This window comes from Diabrotica virgifera, chromosome 2 (assembly GCF_917563875.1).
Source record: "Diabrotica virgifera virgifera chromosome 2, PGI_DIABVI_V3a".
NCBI lineage: Eukaryota > Metazoa > Arthropoda > Insecta > Coleoptera > Chrysomelidae > Diabrotica > Diabrotica virgifera.
Genome location: NC_065444.1, coordinates 258,778,432 through 258,797,601, shown reverse-complemented (window position 1 = coordinate 258,797,601; position 19,170 = coordinate 258,778,432). Strand labels below are relative to the sequence as shown.

At 34.1% G+C, this 19,170-nt stretch overlaps 1 protein-coding gene across 1 annotated transcript; it reads right to left on the bottom strand.

Moving 5' to 3' along the window:
• Positions 1-3,159: 3,159 nt before the first annotated feature.
• Positions 3,160-17,188, bottom strand: LOC114338539 (uroporphyrinogen-III synthase-like). The gene is made up of 3 exons (XM_050643176.1): positions 16,705-17,188; positions 11,503-11,768; positions 3,160-3,631 (listed from the first exon to the last, which is right to left on the bottom strand). The coding sequence occupies exons 1-3, from the start codon at positions 17,093-17,095 to the stop codon at positions 3,515-3,517; spliced, it is 774 nt and encodes a 257-aa protein (XP_050499133.1). The 5' UTR covers positions 17,096-17,188; the 3' UTR covers positions 3,160-3,514.
• Positions 17,189-19,170: the final 1,982 nt, after the last annotated feature.

The window sequence follows — 19,170 nt, the reverse complement described above, 5'->3', positions numbered from 1 at the left end:
ACGGAGGTTGGCAATCATCATAGCTATTTTAATTTTTGAGGCAGTAGCTCTAAATAGTTGTTTCGAGCTGCATCCAAACCACTCTCTCAGGTTCTTCAACCATGAAATTCGTCTTCTTCCGATGCTTCTTCTGCCATCTATCTTTCCCTGCATTATGAGTCGTAGGATGCCATACTTCTCGCCCCGCATCACATGTCCGAGATATTGGGTTATTTACTTTCATTTATTCAATATTCATGCATGATGTTTGTTAGTAATGTAGTAGGTGGTAGCAGTTTTATTAGTTAATATATAGGGTGTAACAAAAACGCAGGTCATAAATTAAATCACATATTCTGGGACCAAAAATATTTCGATTAAACCTAACTTACCTTAGTACAAATGTGAATATAAAAAAGTTACAGCCCTTTGAAGTTACAAAATGAAAATATTTTTTCCTATATCTGTTATGGACTTTTTATTTGAAAATGGACATGTGACATTCTTATGGCAGGAACATTTAAAGAAAATAACAGTGAACTTTGTGCACCCCATAAAAATTTTATGGGGGTTTTGTTCCCTTAAACGCCCCGAAATATTTGTGTACGTTCCAAATTGTTATTGTGCCACCATTAGTTAAACACAATGTTTTTAAAACTTTTTTGCATATTAGTGTTTTTTCAATATGCCAGTTTTTATCGAGATGTGGCTTCTTTTTCAATATGTTTCAAAATATACCTAAAAAATGTCAATTAAAAATAAATGTTCATATTACTACCAGGCCTCTATAGTCTTACTTAACCATTTACAAATACATATGGTGGATTAACAATGTTCAAAATGTCTCGATAAAAACTGGCTTATCGAAAAAGTACTAAGAGGGAAAAAGTTTTAAAAACATTGTGTTGAACTAATGGTACCATAAATACTTTAATTGAAACGTACACAAAAGTTTGCGGGGTTTAAGGGAACAAAACCTTCAGAAATTTTTTTTGGGGAGCACAAATATCACTGTTATTTTTTTTAAGATGTTCCTGCCACAAGAATGCCTTATGTCCATTTTCAATCAAATAGTTTTTGATATATTGAAAAAATCGATTTTCATTTTGTAACTTCAAAGGGCTGTAACTTTTTTATGTGCATATATTTGTACTAAGGTAAGATATGTTCAATCGAGCTATTGTTTCCCAGAATATGTGATTTAATTTATGACCTGACTTTTTGTTACACCCTGTATAATTTTGGGATTTACTTTAGTTGCTTTCATTTATTTAAATATTCGTATATGTATTTTATGATGCTAATAAACAATAAATATTTTTATCCATTATTTATTTTATTTGCCTTCATTGTGACAGTTGCTTCTAAATCTCTAAATAACTAACACTGTGCATATCTGCTCCTTCTTGTTTAATTCGATCTTTACTGATTTATTCATTTCCTATCATTCTTCTTCACGTATGTTGTCCGTTCCAAAAGTAGGCGATTCACATGACTATTCTGACATGAAGAAGATCTGAATAGTTCGGCAGATGACAATCCGAACCAATGCCGCAAGTTTTGAAGCCACGAGTGTCTTCTCCTCCCTGGACCCCTTCTCCTCTCCATTATCCCTTGGATAATTTTAGCTGAAGTACTCTACATTTACTGTGCCTCATAACGTGACCCAATTATTCCAACTTTCTTCTCTTTATACAGGGTGTTTGGTAAAGAATGGGCCATAGCTTAACCTTAGATTCTTGAGCTTAAAATAGGTCGATTTATGCTAAATTACCTTAGTACGAAAGTTGATAATAACCGAAATACAGGGTATGAAAGTTAACTTTTATTTTATTTATTCTTGAATATTTCCTGATAGGCATGGGATAACAACACTAAATTTGGTAAGCGGGAGTTTTTTGGGATGAGAAATCTAAATTCGCCACCAAAATGATGTATTACACAGAGGGCGCCACATCTACATACCATGCCTACATCTACATGCCACTCTACATACTTTTAGAATCAAAACTTTTATTCTCTTAATATTTTGACTTAAAAAAGGTATTTTTACCTACATTTATCTAAACTCAACTGTTTTCGAGATAAACGAATTTTAAATCTGCGATACAACATAATTTTTTGCATATCATTGTAGTTACACCCCAAAATAACCTTGAAACCATAAATAATTGTGCCAGTTCTCATATTTATGTCATTGCATCGCAAATTCCATTTGAAGAAATTTGCGATACCTTTTTGGAAATTTTTATGGTTTTAAGTTATTTTTCGGGTGTAACGACAATGATATATTATGCAAAAAAGAATGTCTCGCAGATTTAAAATGCGTTTATCTCAAAAACGGTTGAGTTTAGGAAGATGAATGTAGTATACCTACATTTTTTAAGTAAAATATTAAGAGAATAAAAATGTTGATTCAAAAGGTATGTAAACCCCCTCCGTGGCTCAGTGGTAAGAGCGCCTGCCTTTGGATCGAAAAAATCCGAAAGGTTGTGGGTTCGAATCTCACTAGGGTCAGAAATTTTTCATTTATTATAAATTAATAAATGAATATAGTTTCTGTCCTTGTGGGATCGGTACTCACCGGAGGGACCGCAGACGTTCGGATACAATTAGCGTCTCTTTGCAAAGACAATGACGTCGACTTTGCAAAGTAGGTAACAAGACACTTACTCAACATACACACTACACATGACACTAATACTCATGTTGTGACTGAATGACATAAAGTCCATGCTACTAAAAAAAAGGTATGTAGAGTGGGTAATAAAAAAATTGAACCTATTAAATGAGCGCAGAAAGGCGTCTGTTGCGCCCTCTGTGTAATACATCATTTTTGGTAGCGAATTTAGATTTCTTGTTCCAAAAAACCCCGCTTACCAAATTTCTTGTTATCATCCCATGCCTGTTAGGACATATTCAAGAATAAATAAAATAAAAGTTTAACTTTGACACCCTGTATTTCGGTTATTATCAACTTTCGTACTAAGGTAAGTTATCTTATATCGACATATTCTAACCTCAGGAATCAAAGGTTAAGCTATGGCCCATTCTTTAGCAAACACCCTGTAGTTATTCCTACCCTTCGCTTTCCCTACCTAACCGGCATAGTATTTTCAAAGAAAATGAAAATAAATGTGTGGTGGTAAGTAAGAGGGACAAACAAAAAATAGAAGGATATTTATATATAATTATAAATATTTATTTTTTTAACAATCTACAAATTAAAATAAAAAAAAAATAAAAAGGAAAAGATTCCTCTCATTGGCTGTATACCATAATAAAAAACTTACTAATGAAGTAAAAACGTCACGTGTAGGTAGATGGTATATAATTTAGATGGAAATAATATACCATCTACCTACACGTGAGGTTTTTACTTCATTAGTAAGTTTTTAATCTACAAATTGTATAGTATAAATATCAGTTTTGTCCTAAATTCATTAAAACATTATTGTAATATTACCACAGTACACTTTCTCACTCTCACTGAAGTTGTTATAAATCATCATATTTATTAATGTATACATTAATCTTATATTGGCAACAAAAGATCAAGGACATCCTTTGGATTCGGCTGCTTAGCTACACCAAAAACAGGAAGACTTAAATCTTTCATAGCAGCCTCCGTTGTTGGACCAATGGCCATTAACTAAAATTTAAATATATAGTTTTAAAAACTTGATGTTAAATTAAAATAAGCATAAAAAAATCTATCCTCTGGACATCACATACTAATACATATCTAAACAAGCTGAAAATGTAATATCATAACGAAAACTTTGTTTATTTACGTATTTTAATTCATAATATGGAAAATTGCTATTATGAAAAGTAGTTTAGAATTAATAATTATGTTTTAATGTGCACTTATATCATTCTAATTTAAATGTTATGAACTATAAAGGTAGTTTACTCTTGATCGAAATTCATATTTTTTATATACCCCGTATAAAATTTATAAAATTTTATATATGATGGTTGCATCATAAATCTTAGAACATGAAGAGCTTTTTATGAAGAATAACTTTTCTTCGTCAAATTAAAAATAAAAGAGTTATTAAATGAAAATGTTGTTGGTATCCATAATTTGAGAAAAATCTTCAAATATGTTTGTCCATTAGAAGGATATAATTGCACATATCACACCTTAATTTTTTATACCAAACAATTTTATTTCATATACTGTCGGTTCGCTAAACTCAGACACAACTGGCTAGTGATTTTAGTCAATAATTTTGCCAATATGGCAAAAAAAATGATTACTAATTAGTTAATAATTACTAAATAATTAGTAATTTTGCCAATTTTGGTAAAATTCGCAAAAAACAAAAAAAATACCTACTAAAATTACTAGCCAGTTGTGTCCAGTTTAGCGAACCGACTATGTTTTAATTTCATAGCAAATGGAACAGTCGATTTATCATAAAGGGGAGGCCGTATACTCGTACAAACCTTTTTAACAATAAATTATTGCTTTTAAAATATACTCAAATTGTATTTTTGAACATCTTATTTATTTTATATAATAATTAAATTCACTATCAAATGTCATTGATGTTTTATTAATACTTAATTTAAAATTTAGTTTGACATTCACGAAGTGTCAAACTCAAATGTAAATAACCTTGTATGCTTTGCTTAATAAATCGAGATTAAAAAACTAGCCTACTTAATAGCAACGATTTCAGCTGGACGTGTAGTGTGTCGGCAGAAAATAAAACGATTGTGACTTCACATTTGAGACTTTGAGGTCGATTATCTCGAAGACGGTTAGAAATATCGAAATGCCGTTTTCAGATTTGGATTCAGAAGAAAAAACTACATAAGGATCCATCGATAAATCTGATCTGAGTATTGCATACTCGGAGCATATATAGAGGAGCAAACGCGGACACAGAACATATTCTAGTAATAGGAGAAATCAAAATGAAGATAATTAAAACGAAGAGAACAAGACAAAACAAAAGAAGATGGAATCTGGAGAAGTTAAAAGTACAGGAACTAAGAGAACAATATGAGACAACCCTAAAGGAAAATCTAACAGAAGCAAATAACATAGAGAAAAATATAAAAGAATCCATTTTAAATTCAGCTGAAGAGGTGCTAGAACAAAGGGAAATAAAAAAACTTTGACAACACAGAAGTGGAATGCGGAGTGATTCAACGCAATAAGCGAATCAGAGAGCTCTAAGTAAGATCGGCAAATATTCCATCCAGAATGAAAAGCTCCGATGATGATGATCCTCTGGACAAAGCAACCCACATATCGTGGGGAGTTTTGTGGTGCTTGCTGTTATATTCAGGAATATTTTAAACATCTCTTTCATTTTAACACAATAATGTAAACATTTTATAATTGTATATGATTAAAGTATGTATACAGTGCTAGTCAAAAGTCTGTACCCCCACTCGTATATTTTGAACGGTTATACCTATAATTGTGAAGTTTGGAGGGAGGACATAAACGGACGTAAGCTTCTTAACTAGTCATGACAGGTGACGTAATAGTGAAAGATGACATTACAGCGCCACTGTGACAGATAATTTTAAATGGGACCTTATGGCAAGTGATACCTCGTTTGAAAGGTATTATACCTATTCAGGCATACTAATTTTGTTTGATTTTAAGCTAATTTTTATGAATAAATGAAATAAATAGAAAATTTAAGTTTCGCATTTAATTAATAAAAATTCAAAATTCCGCCGACGATTACTTGTCAAAAAGGTTGACGTTGACATAAAAACTACTAGAGAATTGAAAAAGTAAACTTTTTTGACAAAAAAACCAAAGGCGGACATTTGAATTTTTATTAATTAAATGCGAAACTACAATATTATATTTATTTAATTTATTCACCAAAATCAAAATCACCTTAAACAAAAAAAAAAAAAAAGAATGTGTGTGTACTTTGTACGCACGTAAGAAGTTATACTTCTATTATAATATAATTTAACTTCATATTATGATTTCAATAGTGATGTAAGAGGAGAATATTCTCAAGAGAATATTCTCGAGAACGAGAATATTCTCGGCCAGAAAATTTTCAGTGAGAATATTCTCGGGCAGAAAATTATTTTCGAGAATTTTCTATATTGTTTTTGCCAATTCACCTAATATATTTTTTGCATCCCAAACATTATTATTCTTGAAGCTCAAACACCTACGTGCCGTTCCGCTCATGAAATGCTTTTTCGCTTTCACGCGATTTTAGATCAAATCTCCGAAAATCTGAGTAGCCGGGGCTGGGGAATCCCATGAACCACTAGCTAGGGTGTTTACAGTGTCAGTATTTATTGTTTTGGTGCTATATTTACGTGCAAATATTTAGAATGGATCGAAGTAAAGCATAATTTACTAAAAAACCTAAAACGCTCACTATACTACTCGCGAAGTCGATCGAAGTTCAGCGAGTACGAGAGTGTAGACAGGTTGTTCATGCGACTTTGCTGCGCCTCGGCCTACTTGCATTCTGTGGCGGTTTTTGAGACCAAGTCAAAGGAACCGAAGTCCTTATCGCCCGGCGTGAATGTGTTCCTCGCGAAGTAGAATGAGTGTGTAGTGGCGGGTACTTCGGACTTCGGTGAACTTTCCCGAAGTAACTTCGCGAGAGTGTGGTGCTCGCTTTAAATGGAATATATGGAAGTACTGTAAAATTAAAAGTGTACAAGGTAAAACTAGTACTTTTGCAAATTTTGTGATAGTCAATACTTGAAAAATGCAACAAGAATGACAAAACATTTAGTAAAATGTGTTAAATGTCCAAATTTAGTAAAATGTGTTAAAGATGATAAAGATCTGAGACTTTTACAACATCTATATTGGAATCAAGAAGCTTCTATTCTGGTAGACGGCAAAGAAACGGACAAAATTTGCATTCAAAGAGGTGTTAGACAGGGTTGTGTGTTATCCCCAACTTTGTTTAACGTATACTCAGAAATAATTTTTAATGAAGCCTTGGAAGGACAATGTGGAGTTCGAATCGGGGGAGAAACTATTAACAACATCAGATATGCAGACGACACCGCGATCATGGCTGAAAATATCGAAGATCTTCAATTCCTTATAGATCGAGTCACTAGAGAATGCTCCAATAACGGACTTAACATAAATGCAACAAAGACAAAGTTACTTGTGGTTAGTAAACAAGACGTTGGTCCTATGCAACTAATTGTCAATGATGTTGGATATACGAGACACTAAATCCGGATGAAGAAATTAAAACTCGTATAGAAATTGCAAGAGGAGCATTTATGAAACTTGGATCTATTCTGAGCAACTCTCAGCTGAACTTACAACTAAGAATCAAGTTCCTAAAATGTTATGTGTATCCTGTATTACTATATGGATGTGAAACATGGATCATGAAGGTTAACATGATGAACAAATTAGAAGCCTTTGAGATGTGGTCGTATCGTAGAATGCTCAGAATATCTTGGGTTCAACGCATTTCAAACAGAGAAGTCTTAAACAGAGTAGGTCAAGGCGAAGGTGATTTAATGAAGATGATAAAAAAGAGAAAACTTGAATATCTGGGGCATATAATGAGAGGTAGCAGATACAGGATGCTGCAGTTAATACTCAATGGAAAGATCGACGGAAAAAGAGGAATTGGTCGAAAGAAATATTCATGGCTCCGAAACCTTCGTCAATGGACTGGCTTATCAGCAGATCAATTATTACATGCCGCACAAGATCGAGAACGATATCGGCAAATTGTTATGGAAGCTACCCACGCCTAAAAATTTGGGCACGGTACTTAAAGAAGAAGAAGTTAAATGTCCAGTGGAAGCAAGACAATTATTTGAAAAGGATCAACAGAAACATTCATCAACTGCTTTTCAGCCAACACAGTTGTTAGGTTCGTCGACGGTAAGCATGCCTTCATCCAGTGCATCGACTGAAATAAGTTTCAGTACTTATGGTTTTATCCACTCCTCTAAAAGAAACCGGCTTACTGGTGAACGGGCTGATACGGTAACTTTTATTGCTCACAATTTAAAATTGTTAGACGTAGACCAATCCCTGACTGAGCTGGCGACTAGTGAAAAACAAAATCCCACAACTTCTCATCAGTACTACATTGAAATGCAGAATGTAAATGACCAGGATGAGCTAATGATAGAAATGTAGAGTAGCGGGGCAAAGTGATCTAAGTGCCAAAAAACATTTTATTGGGAAAACACAAAAAACCGTTTTTGAATCAAATTTATTGTCGTAAATCGTTTATTTAAAAATAAAAACTGTTAAATTAAGTCATTTTAAATATTAAACATGCTTCAAATATAACACATATTACAAAAAATGAAAATGATAAAGTGATTAAACTGTCAAAATGTTTAAAAAATATTGTTTATTGTCATCATCGAGAAATTGCAACATTGCAGTAATGTCTTTCTTTTTAGATTCTTTTAAAGGTAAGGAATTTGGAAGAGAAGACAGTGTAGCATTTTTGATGGTAGTGGCAGTAATGCCAGGTTTTAGGACTATACAACTTTCCCACGGTGCTAAATCACTGTAACTTTTCTTGTACATGACGGTCCCAGGGTTGTTCTTTGAAACTCGAATCCAAACAGCTGTAGAAATTCCAAGTTTGGCTGTATTCAGAAACGCGGAAGAGGCTGCATCAAAATCAAAAAACGTTTTCTCGTCACCCATGTTCAGAACTTTGTAAGGACGTGAAGGTCTCGCTGTGACTATCGCCTTCATAACATCCTGCATATTAATTAGCTTGCATTGTCTTGCTCTTTTTTCGATTAAAGCAAAATCCCGATCTGAAGCTGAGAACGAATGACCTGATACAAGAAACTTATGATCAATCGTTTCAAAAACTTCATGGCAGACAAGAAAAATGTACAAGAACAAAAGCATTCTGTTTTTCAACTGACCTGCACAGTTATCACTCCAAACGCACAGATTTTTTTTGTATGTATTGAGTAGTCCACAGTTTAGTGTTTGTAAAAGGCAAGATGCCATTTGGTTGCCTCCTCTTCCTGATTGCCCCTCATGCCAAATACACATCAATCCATCATCTGTATCAGTCACGTGAATACCAAAGTTGTAACCAGATATTTGGCGAGAATAGTACATACTACTGTGAGTTAGTTTGGGTAACGAAAAAACTTTCTGCAAATCCATTGTTATGGTGCACGTGTCACTTACTGGCAAAGTGCTTCGTATAAAGTCGCTTTTTATAGATGCGAAAACAGCTTCTACTTGGCGGTGATGTAACTCAAGTTTTGTTGTCCCTGTTTTCTTGGTTGCTGGGTCAGAACTTTTGGTTGATATGCTCAGTTGATCGCATGTTTTGCAAGTATCCACTCGTGGTCGACGGAAGGATAGGTTCGGAAAATCCTTCAAAAAAACACTTCGGTAAAACTTGTGTGAAATATGAGTACAAGGATTCTTTTCTTGAAATGCCCTGAAAAGCCTATGCACATTCAGATCAGAGCTCAAATACTCTTTGTCCGACTTAAGTCGGTTGTAATGACTGACATCTCTAGGGAAGCTATTAATATGTTGTTTCACTAAACGACGATCATGGACAGTGAATTTAAACATTTTTGCACCACCTCGCTTGTCTGTGTAAGTGTAATCCCCACTTTTTTTCTTCTTGACAATGGTTGTAATCCTTTGGGGATTAACAGCAAAAATCTTCATGAATGTCTGTTTACAAACTTTTTGTAAACCTCCCTTACCATCAGGAACAGTGTAACTCATAGTGCATTGGCGTCGGCTCTCTGAATCATCATCGTAAGTACCATGACGACGTCGTGTCACCGGAAGTATCTGAATCAGTCCCATAAGATAACTACCCTGTTCATTTAAATCCAGTGAATAGTAGGACTCATGGAGTTGCATCTTCTCTATTCCAGTCAGTTCCTTACAATAGCTGTTCTTACATTTGCATTCAACCTGAAAACAAAAAAAGCAAAATATAAGGTTACATTGCAAATATTGGTTTTTGTTGCTAACGTCATTATTGCACACATACTCGAAAATAAAAATTAATACTAACCTCGTTTTTAGGTTTACGTCTTGCCGGAACTAGTTTTTTAAATTTATCGGTAGTGTACGAATTTCCACTAACTCGTGCCTCACTCTGTATTTTTCTCTTACGTTTTTTGTTTTTAACTGTTTCATCACGACGAAATGCTTGTTCATTCATTATTTCATGCAAAATAGGAATTTTAACCTTAAAACGACACGTTCCCGAACGTTTATAAGCAACTACTGACATGGAACAATACTAATAAAGAAGCATGGCACTTAGAACAGTTTGGCCGGACACGTCCGAAGGACATACCGCTAGCTTGATCATGCAGTCAATTTTTAAATTAGGTAACAGTAGAATAGGGACTTAAATCACAGTGGGGCTATTGGCGATGGCACATAGAACACTTTGAGTGGAAAAAGTGATTTTTTGATTTTTTGGCACTTAGATCCCTTTGCCCCGTCACTCTACAAATAGATTCTGAATCTGAGGCCTCATCTTTTTCAGATTAGCTCGCCACATCCAGTATTTGCTGTTAAGAAAATTTCATTTTTTTTATCAAATACATTTTGTTTTCTGTTGTTTTTGTATTTTCTTATATAGAAAAAACACTGTTGTTTCGTCTCATAATTTTGTATATAATTTAATGATTTTTAATACACTATTTCATCTTTAAAAATATCCATAAGCGCGTCATAAGGTTCATTCTCAGAAAATTCTCCATATAGAGAATATTCTCCGATTTTTCATTCTCGAGAATTTTCCAACACTAGATTTCAACGAAATCAATATCTACTTTAAACAGTCTTTTTGTATTGTATTTAAATATTAAACTAATTTTAGAAAGAACAAAAAGAATACCAAAAATTAAAATAAAAAAAAAAATAAAAAAAGCTACCACGGCTTTTGTAATCATTGGATCATTTCTCGGACATAATTACAATCTCGGTGACAGATACTTCAAATGAAAATAAACATTTTCAATAATACTTATTAGGAGGAAGACAAATCCACAGACATAAAAATTATAATAAATATATTTACTAAAAACACTAATAATATATTCTTTTCACGCACACCTTATTTGCGCTACATAACTTAAAAGATGTAGCGACTATTTAATACCATACTGTCCGTATGCGCATGAGCCGGGGAATGTAAAAATTCACCCTCGTGCCTAAAGAAGTATAACTTCAAAAAATTAGTATGGCTGCATAGGTATTTTGAATACCTTTCAAACGAGGTATCACTTGCCATAAGGTCCCATTTAAAATTATGGTCACAGTGGCTCTGTAACGTCATCTGTCACTATTACGTCACCTGTCATGACTAGTTAAGAAGCTTACGTCCGTTTATTTCCTCCCTCCAAATTTCACTATTATAACTGTTCAAAAGATAAGAGGGGGTACAGACTTTTGACTAGCACTGTATAATATGTACTGTAAATATACATGCAGGAAGGCTATTACAATAGGCGGGTTCAAATGTATTATAAAAAGTAATATATACAAGAAAACATAAAACTTACTTTACTTGACTCAAACAGAGGCAGTTTTCTAAGGTATTCTATTGAACTTTCTAAACCAGAAGGACTAAAAAATACCATAAATTCTGGAGTTTCTGTAAAATTATTAGTGGCATCACTAATTTCTTCTTCGACATTTGGATTATCTATTGTATGATATACTAACACACCTTCCACTTGAATCTTTTGTTTCTCTTCTACTTTACTGAAACTATCGCTTTTCAAATTTCCATGGGGATATAAAAACAGGCTGTGTTGGTCGTCAACAACTGTAAACAACGAAAGAATGATGTTGATTTTACGAAACAAAAAATATACCTACCTAGTATTAGATTAACGGTTGGCTGCAGCACTGTTGTCACAACGCACAGTGGCAGATGGGGTATACGGTATACGGGACATAATATATGCCTTGTAATGCATTCAATGTAAGTTTATAAATATCTCTAAATACAGCCAAGGTGTTACTAAACTAAAGCAAGGGCTTTGAAACGATGATATAGAATTATAGAAAATGAGGAACAATTAGCATACAGTACAGGAGAAGATAGTACATTCACTAATTTTCGCAGATGATCAAGTTGTATTTGCACAAGACAGGAAGGATATGGAATACTTGTATATAATAAGGAAATTAAAGGATGAATATGAGCTACCAGTACTCAAGATAAATATGTGTAAGACTGACCACTTATGTACTGTACTTGTATGAAAGATACAGAAATGAAACTAGCAAGGGAAAGACTATCCGCAAAAGCACTCAAGGGAGTGGTATGGAACAACACTTTAGCCAAAGAAAACAAAAAACAATCTTTCAAAGCATATAGCATAGCTTTCAATTCCATAATATATTACCTGATATGGAACGGAAGTATGGCCAATGATAACATCAATACTAAATAGAATAAGAGTAGTTGAACTCGACTTTATGACAAGATGTCTACAAATCACAAGAGAGGATAGAATAAGAACAGACGAAATATGTAACAGAATGAAAGTAGAATGTTCAATTACAAAAAAGTTGGAAAACTGCAGCAGTACAGGCATGTACAAAGAATGTCAGAGCACAGGTGGCTGAAAGAGTATTGGACTGGGACCCATAGGAAAGAAGACAGAAATGAAGACCTGCTATAAGATGGAACACATACATAGGAAATGCTATGATAGATAGAGACCTCAGAGAAGGTGACTGGGAGAATAGTGCTTTGTAGGACGAAAAATAGCGAACTCATAATGGGAAAAGCCAAAAAAGAAGTTGAGGATATAATGTTCTGTATTAGGTAGTTCTAAATTCATATAAAGCAAGCTCAAAACAGATGATCTCAAACTCTTTAGGAGAGTTAATACAATGTTAAATATTGATTTGGAAGAGGATGGTTTGAAAGCTCTATGGTCGTGGTGTTCAGAAAATCAATTACAGCTAATAATACTCAGGCCTTCTGACCTTTGCTGATGACCTATTTGCAGTCGCTCATTCTGCAAGAGATGTAAGAATGGTGTTTTCAGAACTCGAAGAAACAAGTAGTCTGGGTATTTCAATAAATTAAGAGAAGACGAAATACATATTCCTAACAAAAAATCCAAACCAAGAGTTATGCAGAACATAACTATTAATGACCACAACTTCGAAGTAGTAAAAGGGTTTAAATATCTGGGGGCGGTAATCACAGATAAACAACCACATACAAAAAGAGGTCTCAGCAAGGATAGCTGCGGGAAATAGAGCATTATACTCCCTATCATCATTATTAAGATTTAAGCTGCTAAAAACAAAATCTAAATTAAGACTGTACCTGTTAATTATTCACCCAGTTGTTGCATATGGAAGTGAAACATGGACACTACATAAGCAGCAAATAAATAAGTTGCTGGTATTTGAAAGGAAGGTTCTCAAAATCTTTGGTCCTGAAAGAGATAAACTGACAAGAGAGTGGAAAAGGCGCTGTAATACTGAATTGGTGACTCTGTATGGTACTGAAAACATTGTCAGACATATAAAAGCTAACCGGAAGAGAAGAGAAAAGAGAAAACAAGCTGAAAATGCGAGCATTATCATAACGAAAACTATGTTTATTTACATATTTAAATTCATAATATGGAAAATTTCTATTATGAAAAGTTGTTTAGTATTAAATGCTATGTTTTAATATGCAATTATATCCTAATTTAAATATTGTGAACTATAAAGGTATAGTATTTTTACTACAAAAGCGATATTACGTAGGTCAAAATTTTTGACGTAAGAGAACTGTCAAAACATTAGAATGCGACTTTTCAATATTTCAAAAGTCACATTCTAATGTTTTGACAGTTCTCTTACGTCAAAAATTTTGACCTACGTAATATCGCTTTTGTAGTAAAAATACTATACTCTACTCTCGAGCGAAATTCATATGTTTTGACATACCTCGAATAAAATTTGATATATGATGATTGCATCTTAGATTTTAGACCATGCAGATCTTTTTATGAAGAATAACTTTTCTTCGTAAATTAATAATAAAAGAGTTATGAATGAAAATGATATTGGTATTCGTAATTTGAGAAAAATTTTCAAATATTTTTTTATCTTTAGAAGGATGTACAAGTAATTGCATATTAGAACATAGTTTTTAACTCCAAACAACTTTTTATAATAACACTTTTCAATATTGTGAAAAATAAAGACACTTTAATCTTGATCGAACTTCATATTTTTTGACATACCTTGTATAATATAGATTTGATATCTAATAAAAATAAATATATACAAAATAAACAGTTTTCCTTGAAAATAGTGAAGTGTAATTTAACATTACATTAACATAAATAAATAAAATTTGTTTATCTGACATTTCAATTTTATGTTGACGTTTAGTTCCATTAAACGAAAACAAATTAGAGTTGACGTTTCTATGTCGGAAGAAAATGACAATTTAAAGGAGGCTTGTGACATCACAATGACGACTTTGAGGTCGGATATCTCGAAGATGGCTAGAGATAGCGAAATGCCGTTTTCAGATTTTGATTCAGAAGACAGACTACATAGCTATCCATCGCTAGGTGGCCTCTAGATATTCCAGGAGCGGCAACGCAATAACACACACACTTTTGTGAATTTATAAACGAAAAGTTTTCGTTGATTGGACATAGATCTTCAAAACTATATGGTTGCCAAAAAGCAGAAGCAGAAGCGTATTCAAACCCATACGATCAACTTGATACCAGGGAAGGTGAAGCAAAGATATATAAAATAGCCAAACAGAGAGCAAAGAAAGCAAGAGATTTTAATCAGATTAGATGTATCCGAGATGAAAATAATAAAATACTAATTCACGAAAAGGATGTCAAAAAGAGATGGAGAAAGTATTTTGACAGTTTATTAAATGAAGAATTTGACAGACAGCCTGTGGAGTTAACAGAGACAGTAACAGCAATGGTTACCAGAATAACAAACGAGGAAGTGGCTCAAGCGCTTTAAAAAATAAAGAAAGGAAAAGCAGTCGGACCAGATGATATTCCTGGGGAAGTATGGAGAGCATTGGGAGAGACAGGAATAAGTTGGCTAGCAGGTCTATTTAATAGAATTATGGAAGTTGGACAAATGCCAGACGAATGGAGAAGCAGTATATTAGTACCTGTCTACAAAAACAAGGGAGACATACAACAATGTACAAACTACAAGGCTATAAAACTGCTTAGCCACACCATGAAAATATGGGAGAGAGTAATTGATAGATGGATACGTGAAGAAACTGAAATATCCGATAATCAATTTGGCTTTATGTAGGGCAGATCAACAACAGATGCAATTTTCATTGTAAGGCAACTGATGGAAAAATACAGGAATAAAGAGACCAACGTTCATATGGTATTCATTGATCTTGAGAAAGCATATGATGTTCCTCGAGAGATTATGTGGTGGGCACTCAATAAGAAAGGAGTCCCTGGCGAATATGTAAAGATTATGAGAGATATGTATGAGGGAGTAACGACTAGTGTTAGGACAGGTGTGGGAGAGACTGATAAATTTCAGGTGAAAGTAGGATTGCACCAAGGCTCGGTGCTTAGTCCCTATTTATTCTCATTAGTTTTGGACCAGATAACAGCGAAACTACAGGGTAGCATTCCATGGTGCCTAATGTATGCTGATGATGTAGTGTTAATAGGAAATAGTGAAAGAGACTTAGAACAAAAACTGGAACAGTGGAGACAAGCTCTGGAGGAAAAAGGTTTAAAACTTAGTAGGACAAAAACAGAGTATTTGGAATGTTCATTTAAAGATGGAGTTACTACAAATAAAATGGTATCTTTGGATGGTGAAATGATTGTGAAAAGCAATAGTTTTAAGTACCTAGGATCAGTATTACAGAGTAATGGAGAAATAGATGGAGATGCATGCAGTAGAATTAGGGCTGGATGGATGAAGTGGAAAAAAGCGAGTGGTGTGTTATGTGACAGAAAAATTCCAATGAAGCTGAAGGGAAAATTCTATAAAACAGCCATAAGACTGGCTATGATGTGCGGAACTGAATGTTGGGCAGTGAAAAAGAAAGAGGAACAACGAATGCATGTGGCAGAAATGAGAATGCTTAGATGGATGAGTGGAGTGACAAAGGATAAAATTAGAAATGAGTATATTAGGGGAAGTCTAGGTGTGGCACCAATTGATGCCAAAATGAGAGAGCATATGTTAAGATGGTTTGGTCATGTTCAACGTCGAGACGTTAATCACCCAATACCAAGAATAGCTGAAGTGCAGATTCCTGGAAGGAGTAGAAGAGGAAGACCAAAGAAGACCTGGGGGAGACGATACGGCAGGGCATGTTGGTAAAGGGGATTATCATTGATATGACCCAAAATAGAAATGCAATTAGGGAAGCCGACCCCACATAGGGATAAGGCAAAGAGAATGATGATAAAAGCTAACCGGATAAGATGGACAGGTTATGTTGTAAGATCAGAGCAAGACAGAGTGTTAAAGATAGTATTTTTTGAGAGACCAGACAGTAGAAGATCAATAAACTGTCTGAGAAAAAGATAGAATGATGATGTTGACACCGATGTATCTAAGATTGGGGTACAACAATGGCAAATGGAAGCGCAAGGTCGTAGAAGATGGAGGGCTATAGTGGATGCAGGGAAGACTCACCACAAGTTGTAATACCAGTCAAGAAGAAGATACTGTAATGGGGGTCTCCCGTCAAAATAAATAAAAAAAACTACCTTTTTTCATGTATTCTAATAAATTTACTGCATTTCCACTATCACTTCCCCTGCATTCAAAACCTAGACTTTGTAGGGCTTCTGTGTAAGTTGCTGTTCCTACCACAAAATTATTTTTCGACTGCCAATCTTTGATGTTGATATCAGCTTCTTGACAAGCCAATTTAACGGCCTGTACACATCGAGGACTTGAAAATATTATACCTGAATATAAACTGGCTTTATTAAGTTTCTCAGCTAGTATGTTTAAGTTTTTAAATTGAAATACTAAAGTCTTTACTTGTCTCGCCTGAAAACCGTTGTCAGTTAATAATTGTGCGTATTTATCAGATGTTTCGTTGCTTTGAGTTTTTAGTAATAAAACTGTATTTGTATATTTCTGACTAGACATTCCGATATATCACAATTTACGTACAAAAAACCATAAACAAAATAAAAAGGCAATGTTTTGACATTACCATTACATAACCTAAAAATCACTAAAAATTTACAAATATTTATTTAATAAAATTGACCTTTCATAGATGGCAGCACATACTAGTAAATTGTGGGTGTAAATAAATCTGTAACACGTTGGCTGCCATAATGTTAACCCTCTAACAGGCCAAATCGTAAAAATTATCTGTTGAAGTTGATATTTTTTTTTCAAGTAAATATAGGCAAAAATAACTTATTTTTAATTTTCTTCTAAAAACCTTGTCTAGAATAAGTACTAGGTGAGAAATAGTGAAGACCGTCTACAGACGGTCTTGTCGGGTTATGAGTGAAAAATAAATTTGGTAGATGTTTATTATAAAACAAGATCTATTAAGAAAAATAAGTATATAACATGTTATTTTTGATGGTGGTAATCCCAAAAACATTTACCGACTGTGCCGCATAAATGGAGGTCACATTTGAAACAAACAAGCTGCGTATCAGATTTTTTACACAGCTTACACCTCTTCTTGCCTTTTCGATCAACCCAATTTGGAAAATGGTTTTCACCATCAAAACGTACAAACCGCTCTTTTGTCAACACCAGATGAATTAGTTTTACTAGAAGAACCAGGTTCACCATTTCGAGCTGATGATGGTCGACCTACATTTCGTATTTCCTTGAACGAAACAAGGCCAAATGCTATCTCTTCACGGAATTGTGATAGAGATAGAAGCCTCTCCTCTTCGCAACAGTCACTGGAATTATTTGCCTTTTCGGCACGTATACGTTTATATAGTATGAATGCGTTTGTGGCGGCCATGTCGACAAAATGATAGAATATCCGAATCATAATATTTCTGCTTTTAGCTCGAATGTCATATCGACCCATAAGGCCATCCATCAAATCGACTCCACCCATCAATTGCGTGATGTTTCGGTCGCTACATCATCCAAAACTAATGTTGAAGAAGCTGCTGGTTGATCAACATTACTAATATCCATTGACAAATTTATATCATTTACAAATGCATCAGTTGTCTCAGCTTCAAGCATTTCCTGAATGCAGTCATCAATAACTTGTGATTAAGCTTCTGATACCTCGGATAGGCTGTAAGGCTTTTCAGGCTCAACACTATCATCAACATAGTCGGGATCCACAATACTATCGTCACTACTATAAATGCTATCGTCAATTTCAACGGAATCAATAAAGTCGAATAATTGTTCATCAGACAATTCTCCCAAGTTGAATTTGTTCTTATGGTTACGATTTAGACAATGCATCTATCACAGAAAAGAAAAATAATAGAACAACAGGAAAATAAGCATGTTCCTACACACAAAAAGATAACAAAATTTCATACTGAAGGGGATATTTTTTATATGTAAACCGGCAAGACCGTCTTGAGACTGTCTTGGTATTTTTGTTTATAAAGCCTATTTACACAATAGTTTTTAATACTAAAATCTTATTAATATATTACTGAGACATGAAATATAATCTACTTACCATAAAATTATCAAGTTGATCACTTTGATCTAAACGTGTTTTTTGACGATTTAAAAATAATGTTTATGAAGAAATAATTTTCACTGCCATTTTATGGGATGTTAGCACTTGACTAACGATAATAACGTAATCGTGATGCCAGAATGGAAGGTTTTTTAAAGATGCATGTCGTTACTGTGGCATCAAAAACCATTCGGTATAAGTTTTACAAGCTAAAATGCAAAGACCGTCTTAACACGGTCTTGCCTGTTAGAGGGTTAAAAAGGCAAGGCTGCTGTTTCTATGCTAACGAGACAACTTTATACTATGGTATGATTTTAAACCAGGAGGAGAAATTCAAATTTAGCGCTCCGTAATGCTTGTTTGTAATTGGTCCAACCGGAGGCAAGTTTACTCCCATAGATATAATAACACGTAGATTAGTAGGCCAGGTCCGAAAAATAGCGTAACGCAGAGCAGTTCGGCTCGGTGGTCTATCTATCTCTCTCTACCGGCGCGGCGCTTAGCTTTCTCTCTCTAGCATATGATGGCCGCC